Source organism: Geospiza fortis, unplaced genomic scaffold (genome assembly GCF_000277835.1).
Source record: "Geospiza fortis unplaced genomic scaffold, GeoFor_1.0 scaffold353, whole genome shotgun sequence".
Classification (NCBI taxonomy): Eukaryota; Metazoa; Chordata; class Aves; order Passeriformes; family Thraupidae; genus Geospiza; species Geospiza fortis.
This window is the reverse complement of record NW_005054473.1, coordinates 1,318,740-1,326,670: the sequence shown is the minus strand read 5'-3', so window position 1 is coordinate 1,326,670 and position 7,931 is coordinate 1,318,740. Positions and strand designations below refer to the sequence as shown.

The window sequence follows — 7,931 nt, the reverse complement described above, 5'->3', positions numbered from 1 at the left end:
CAAGCCCATTGCAGCCCCAGGACCTGGCAATCGTTAACTGCCATGGCCTCATCAGCAGTCTGCTCACGAACTCAGGCAGCTGGGGGTGGACACTGGGATGGTGGGCAGCCTCCACTGGGACTGTATGTTCATTCTGGAGAAAACATCCTCCAGATCCCCCCCTGTCCACCCCAATGCTGAATGGCCCTCCAAGTGAAATAGGGGTGCTGGGTGGCTGCACATGGGGCAGGATTTATTTGCCCACATTCCCAGGATGGTTATGGTAATGGCCAGACATCTGCAGGAACAATTCAATGCCCTGTCTGGCAGTGCCAGGGTGCTCAATGTCCTTCTTGTTCAAGGACAGTTCCCGCCTCGCTGGAATGGTGGGTTCCTTCCCATGTTATGGGAGCGAGGTCCAGGGGATGCTCAGCCAGAGATTGCATTGCTGCTACTGCCCCTGGAACACCCTGTCTCCCATAAACACCTTTGTGAGGCTTACAGGGCTACAATACTCCTGGGTGTATGCTTGCCAGGAGCGAAGGTTGCACCTCAACACTGACAACAGCCAAAGGGTGACACCAGCCTTCAGTCCCCACCTGGAAAGCAGCAGCTTAGGAAACAAATACCTTTATTCACCCATTTTCTGCAGAAGGCACTTATATACCTCCAAGTTCAGGAAAGACACACATCTGCACCCATTGGCACCAGGGCCCCACCCCTAACAGAGCATCCCTCCCTTGTCCCCATATCACCCACCCCTAAGCCTCCATCACACACGCCATGTCAGCTCCACAGGGGAATACTGGATGCTGCAGGGATAGTACACAGCATTCCCCAAAACCCCACTCCAACTGGATTGGGGGCAGAGGGGATCCCGTATGTTACCCTTATGACTATGCAGCCCAAAGCCACAATGCTGACATGACTAGTCGCAGCAGAGACGTCCTGGTGCCCGTAGGATGTCACAGCTCATCCTTCCCAACCGCAATGGCAGCTGGTGATTCCTTCTCTGGCTCTGGCTCCAAATCCCCTTCTTCCATACTGAAAAGCATCTTCACCAGGTCATCTGCCTGCACACGCTCCTGTGGGCAGACCCAGAGTGGTAAGCATAGCCACTGTCCCACGCAAGACCCCTACGCACTGCTGGGAGGGAGCTTACCCGCTCACTGTGCCGAGGGTCCAGGGTGAACCAGAGGGCAATAGCACAGCGCTGACCCTTGGTCACAGCTTTCACCCCGTGGGGGTTCTCTGAGCCAGAGGAGAAGCCCACAGCACGGCCACACTGCGGCTGGACCTCTGCCTGTCAAGGGTGGGAGACCAGGAGACCCCAGTCAGGGGTGAGTTGGTTCCCCTCAACCCAAGTTCATCTTTTGCAGTGGCTCAGGGGATGCTCCCAGGGCACACAGCCAACAGGCAGGAGCTAGATTTGGTGCTGCACATGGATCCTTGGAGCTGAGCTACTCACGGTCTCAGTCTTGGCATCCAGCTCGGTGAAGTAGAAAGCTCCTCCTTCAAAGTCCCCATTGAGGTAGAGGATTGCACTAGAGGGAGCAGGGGACAAGTGGAGATGACAAGTAACCATCACCAGAGCTCTCCAACACCATGGCAAGAGCCAGAGGCAAGAAAGGCCAGGTTTGGTGTACCTCCTACCTTGCTCCTCCCAACTCAGGTGCCACCAAATCATGGTACCCTTAGGTGGGGAAGCTGCAGCTGACAGCCACCACCAGTACCTGTAATCCCGGAAAGTGTAGGCTGGGGGTTCCTTCACACACACCAGTGCCTCTGCATTGAGAATGCAGTTGTCCACATGCACCTCATGGCTGTTGTCACTCCTGCCTTCTTGCTTCTCTAGGGTAGAACAGAGTATGTCAGGAGCCCTCTGTGCAAGAACAGGGTCCATCCCCAAGTATTCCATGCTTGCAGATGACAAGAAAGTCATGCATTAGCCTAAAGCACTTCCACTTGCTGGAGTGTGGATTGTGCAAGGCCATTTGGGTGGCATAAAACACTGTTGACTTGTCCCATGGCATTTCCATGGCCCTCCAGGTACAACCTCTCTCAGCGCCCATCCCAAGATGCCTCAGAATGATGAAATCCTGTATGGCATGAGGCCATCTGCCCTGTTAGAGGCAACCAGCAGAGCTCCCGCTCATCTTCCCAAACTGGGCTTAGGGACAAGATTCCTACACCCTCTTGGGAAGAGGAGTGGGTTAGGGAGCAGCAAGGAGGTCTCCAAAGAAAGGTCCAAGACTACACCACTCCAGCTGTTAGAGGAGATCCAGACAGGAAAAGACAAAAGACCTGTTCCTCTGGGCCACACTCACCATCAATGGCTGTGCGACATACTAAGTGGGAGTAGGAGAAGTGGAGTGGGACCTCCAGGCGGAAGTAGGACTCAATCATGTGCCGCACCTTCTCTGTCACATTGTAGTACAGGTAGGCACTGTGCAGGGGCACCTTCCCCTCCTGCCCCAGCTGTGGAGGACAGACAGGACAGGGACTCAGCCCCATATGGGCATGGGCAACCATCTCCCCCAAAACTACCCTCCCTTGTCCCCACAGCCTGTTTCTCCACACAGCCACCCCAACCTTGAGGGCCTTGAGGACAGTCACGCCATAGAAGGTCTCGCTGGGAGTGTGAGGAGAGGTCTTCCCCCGATAGCCATCTCCAGCCGAGGCAGCCGCCTGTAAAACCCGATTTGTGTTACTGGTCTGATGTGTGAGGTGCAGGATGGGATCCCTTGGCATCCTCTATCCATCCCTGCCTTCTCCACCTGTTCCTGCACTCACGTTGGTGAGTCTCTGCAGTTCTCGGCACTCCTCAGCAGAAAGGACTCCATCCACCACGACACGCTGGGAGCCATTCAGGGCCTTGGAGTTCATGGTGACACTGGCTCCTTCGTACACCAAAGGGCCACCTGTGGCACAAATGGGATTGGTGGACATGGGGAGAGATGCAGCCAGCTCTGGTGTGGCTGGAGGAAGCTGTGGTCCCTCCACCTGTTCCTGCTGCCACCTATGTGTAGAGGGACTGTGAACTGGCAGCAGGGGTCACAAAGGTCTCCATCCCACCTCCCCTCCTGGCCTTCTCCACCTTCTCGGATGAACTTGCTCATGTCGGCAGACTCTTTGGCCTTCTCCTCCACCAGTGTCTCAATCTCCTTCATGAGGTTGCCGATTTCCTCAGAGATGCGTGCTGCAGTCTCCCGCTCCACCCTGGGCATGCGGCAGCCATCAGCACCACCACCCCACTGTCCCCACATCAGAAATGAGGGCCACTAAGACAAGGGCAGGACAAGCTGTCTCAGGTGCTGCTAACAAAGCCTGCACATAGACTGGAGAGTCACCTCAAAGCATCCCTCACTCTGAGGTGTTTGGGGTGACCTATACATGCCCATCATCCCATGGGCTGATGGGAAACAAAGTTCTGCCCTCCAGCAGCCTCTTCCAGTCCCAGCATCAAAACATCCCCTGGCAGGAGCTCTATGCCACGTCCTTTGGCCCAAAGCCCACACTGGAAGAAAGGTTTGTCCTGTCAGACCCCCATTGGGTGAGCTTGGCTGGGGACAGCACTCACTTCTGTTTCTCTCGCAGTCTTTTTGGTATCACCTCTTCAGGTGTCCATGTGTCCTGCCACCAGAAGAACAACATCAGGAGCTGGACAAAGATCTGGCCAGGACACAGACCCCTCATCTGCATTCCATCTGGCCACTGCATCACCCTGGTCTCACATCACCCACCGGGTCCACAAAAGGGATGCCAAAGACGTCATAGCTGAAGAAGAGCAGCTCCTTCTCCATCAGACTCTGCTGGTAATATACCTGGATCTCCTGTGGCAAGGGGCAGAGGGATGGAGTGAGGTACAGCAGGAGGATTCTGAAAAACCCTGAGTGTGGGCAGGAAGATGAAGGTTTACACCATTCCTGTGGTTCTTGCTCCAGACCCGCAGCCTTGTTTCCTGCTCCATCTGGCAGCTGGGAAGCAAGTGGCATTCCCCATCCTGTCTGAACTTCCCTGTGGACAAGCCCTGAGGAGATGACAGTTCAGCAGAAGCACATGTGTGTCCCTTCTGCAGGAAGCTCTTTAGGAACAGTTTCCCTTCCCCTAGTCCAACTGGTGTGGGGCAGAGACTCCCATCCATGCCTATCACATCCCAGGCAGGACCTGGCCATCCAGATTTGGCTATTTTGAAGCTAAATCATCTCATTTTTAAGCAATTTCACTTCAGCTGTGGAAAAGTGCAACAGAGTAGCCTCAGATCCTCCTAAAAAGATTGTCCACTTGCCTCTCACAGCCCCCTCTATCAAGAAAGGGTCCATGTGTGCCCGTCATCCAGCTTCACTTGGCCTAAGACATTTTGCCAGTGATGTTTTTCACCTACTTTCAAGCTTGTCTGACCTTAAATCCACCCATTCCTGTCCACCTTTGGTAGCTGGTACGGAGGAGACCCTACAGCTTCTGCAAAGGTTCCCAGTGAGAAGAGAAGATGTCCCTGCAATCGTTTGTCCTTCTGACTGCTCACCTTTCGCGGTTGGATGGGTCTGGCCAGGTTTTCCCCCAGGACGGCAGTGTAATAGGCCAAATTTTGGTTCATCACCTCGTCATGTGGGAAGAAGAGCAAATAGGTTTTGGCGCATTCAATGGCTTTTTCATAATTCCCATCTGCAATGAGAAATGCGCTGTTAATGGCATGTCCAAGGACACTGAAGGCAGAGCAAAGACAGATATGGAGGAGACATGAAAGACATAGTCCTTGTGTTCCAAACTGTGTCACGAGTAGGGCAGATCCCCTGGGGCAAGGATAACTGCTGCCACAAAGGCAAAATTCAGACTCTGTGGTGCTCTCCTCTCTCCAGAAACCATCACAACAGAAACCAGGGGTACTTGTACAGCCTGGGTAATTTTCTCACTTGGAAAACATGACAAAGCCTATTTAGAGGTAGCCAGACCCAACCATTTACTGGCAAACCTGCAGTTTCCAGCCACTGAAACATCCTACCCCACTTTCATGTGGTCTTTCACAGAATCACAAAATCACAGAATGAGTCAGATTGGAAGGGACCACAGTGGGTCATCTGGCCCAACCTCTCTGCTCAAGCAGGGTCCTCTGAGAGCATACAGCACAGGACTGTGTCCAGATTGCCTGGAATATCCCCAGTGAGAGAGATGTAACACCCTCTCTGGACAATCTCTTCAGTGCTCAGTCGCTGCAAACATCCTCATATCCAGATGGAACTTCCTAGCCATGAGTTTCTGCCTCTTGTTTTATTTCTCAGCACCACAGAGCAGAGCCTGATCACATCCTCCAGAGCTACCCTGCAGATACTGACAAACATTGATGAGGTCCCCTCACAGCTGTCTCTTCTTGAAGATTTCTATCCTCTTGGACTTCCTATTTTTTCCCCTCCTTTTGGAGAAATTCACACAGAAACATCTTATACTTTTCTAAATAAGTAAATAAAAAATGAAATCAAATCAGGTGTATTTTCCTGGGTTGTAACTCTTCTGCAGTGGGAGCGTGCTGCTGTGATTTGAGGCAAGATGTGGACAGCTGGCAAGGAGGAAAAAAATGCTTCTCTCGGCTGTTTCACTTGAAAAGTGAAGCTGCCCAGTAATAAAGCAATGTGGACAGTGACTGCAGCCAGGCACAGAGTGATCTAATCTCCTGGAGAATGTTTCAGGCAGAAGGAACAAGCCTGTTGAACCTCATGAAGTACAAGGCCTAGTGGAAAGCTCTCCAGCAGTATCAGTGAAGATAGGGGGATGGATGGGATTAGAGCACCCAGAGGAGAAGGATATGGAGATAATAGTGGATGAAAAATTGCATAGGACCCATCCATGTGCACTAGCAGCTCAGAACCCCCCCCTCCCCAGGCTGATCCCTGGCAGCATGGGCAACAGGTGAGGGAAGGATTCTGCCCCTCTGCTCCACTCTGGTGACATGCCACTTGCAGTGCTGTGTCCAGCTCTGGGTTCCCCAGCATAAGGATATGGACTCATTAGTGCGGGTCCAGAGGAGACCACAAAAACAGTCAGAGGACTGGAGCCTCTCTGTGAAGAAAGGCTGAGAGAATTTGGCTTTTTGAACCTGGACATGAGAAGGCTCCTGAGAGATCTTGATGGCCTTCCCATACCAAGAGTGGCCACAAGAGAGATGAAGACAACTTTTGTATAAGGTTTATAGTGACTGGACAAGGGGAATTGTCTTAAACTGAAGAAGGGCAGCATTAGGTTGGCCAGAAGGATGGAATTTTAGGTCTGGGCAGTCTGTGCCAGGGAAGGAATTAGGTTGGCCATAAGGAAGGAATTTTAGTCTGGGCAGTCTGTGCCAGGGCCTCACCACTTTGATGAGAGTGGTGAGGCCCTGGCACAGACTGCCCAGAGTGTTAGAGACTTGGTTGGATGGGGGTCTGGGAGATCTGAGTGACCAGTGCTAGATGTCCCTTCATCTTCAGTTGTACTGATGAGATTATCTTTGAAAGTCCTTTCCCCACCTAAACCACTCTAAGGATCTATGATTTCAGGCAGAGTGCCGAGTGCTGACAACCACAGAGGATGAGGTGAGGAGCTGCTTACTGTTGTAGTAGGCAAACTGCAGATAGTTGAAGTGCGAGGGCAGGAAATCCTCCAGAGGCTTCTCCTGGCCAGGCAGGGAGGCCAGCTCTGTGACACAGCCCTGCTTGCAGCTTAGCACTTGCATGGAGTGATCTGGCAGAGAAAAACACCATGCTCACAGTCACCCACGGGCTGATGGGCAGGAACCTGAAGGGTATTCAATCACTTGCTCATACTGGGGTTGTTGCAAGCTTTTTGGTAGTGGAAAACCCTCAGGGATGGGGGTCGTCCACCTCAGAGTTGACCAGTGTAGGGTTGTGGTGCTCTCTCAGGACAGACTAGCCATCATCAGCCTCCCATCACATCCTGGTGACCCTCTACTGGTCTCTCTTCTGTCTTTCCATGTTCCTCTGGAATTAGGAGAATTCCTGGGCATCAGTCCCAGTGCAAAGTGCAGGTAAACACCTCCTGCCATTTACTGGCCACATCTTCCCTAGTGAAAGCTAGGATGGGGTTTCTACTCTTCAGGGACCCCCTACCCCCACCCCAGGTCTTTGTGGACCAACCTCCTGAGAATCGTACTCAACTCTTGTGACAGGACACAGAAGGCATGGCCCCCACCTGTAATGGCCTGGAAAAGGTCTGCATTGTACTCAAGGTAGTTGTAGCCCTCGTAGTCATACGGTCCCTCGCAGAGAGCGCGGCATTCAGTGTCTGCCACAAAATACTCCTCCAGCGCCTTCTCCAGGTGCAGGATGGCAGCAGCTGGCTGCTCCTCTGTATAAAACCGGATGCCCAGCTGAAATTTGCTCTGCAGAAGCATGAGAAACGATGTCGGGATCTCAGTGCTTCACCCCCACCCCGTCATGGGTCATCTCATACCCACCACAATGGCACCTCACGAGCTCTCTGAGCTAGCAGCTGAGGTGTGATTGCCCTGGGTTACACAGTGGACAGGGACTTTGGGAGAGGAGGTTCTCACCAGGTGAGGTTTGGCCTCCAGGTCAGTGAAGTCATCCTCGTGGACTCCCACCATGGCCTGGTAGTACTCCAGGTTTTGCCTCATCTCCTGGTGCCCGGGGTTGGCCACGAAGAAAGTGTGAGCGGCCGCTGCCGCCTGCGCTGGCCGGTTCATCTGGGCGGGACGAGGGTGAGACAGCGCGGATCCCATGCAGAGTGGAGTGGACACCCGTCCCCGGGGCATCCCGGCGGCCGGGGCGGAGGGCGGTGACAGGGGCGGCTCCGGCGAGCTCCGACGTGGCACTGGTGGGGGGGCGCGAAGGCGGGGGGGCAAGGCCGAGACTGCTGGCCGGCAACTCCACTCCGCCGGGGCAAACACCGAACCCTCCCGGCGTCCCGGGACCGGGATCGCCACCGGCCCGGTCACCCCGTCC

General features: G+C 53.7%; 1 protein-coding gene across 1 annotated transcript; it reads right to left on the bottom strand.

Moving 5' to 3' along the window:
- Positions 1–593: 593 nt before the first annotated feature.
- Positions 594–7,808, bottom strand: P3H1 (prolyl 3-hydroxylase 1). Its single transcript, XM_005428168.2, has 14 exons — positions 7,520–7,808; positions 7,159–7,348; positions 6,559–6,690; positions 4,505–4,644; positions 3,723–3,812; positions 3,560–3,612; positions 3,077–3,198; positions 2,773–2,900; positions 2,572–2,667; positions 2,307–2,457; positions 1,713–1,830; positions 1,448–1,523; positions 1,142–1,282; positions 594–1,064 (listed from the first exon to the last, which is right to left on the bottom strand). The coding sequence occupies exons 1-14, from the start codon at positions 7,739–7,741 to the stop codon at positions 945–947; spliced, it is 1,779 nt and encodes a 592-aa protein (XP_005428225.2). The 5' UTR covers positions 7,742–7,808; the 3' UTR covers positions 594–944.
- Positions 7,809–7,931: the final 123 nt, after the last annotated feature.

What these genes read in the sequence shown, in the direction of transcription:
- P3H1 (XM_005428168.2), bottom strand. Translation starts at nt 7,741, where the DNA reads ATGCCCCGGGGACGGGTGTCCACTCCACTCTGCATGGGATCCGCGCTG. An exon ending in AGACTGCGAGAGAAACAGAA is followed by an intron (nt 3,199 to 3,559) that starts GTGAGTGCTGTC and finishes CCGCATGCCCAG; the next exon opens with GGTGGAGCGGGAGACTGCAG. An exon ending in GAGCAAGTTCATCCGAGAAG is followed by an intron (nt 2,901 to 3,076) that starts GTGGAGAAGGCC and finishes TTTGTGCCACAG; the next exon opens with GTGGCCCTTTGGTGTACGAA.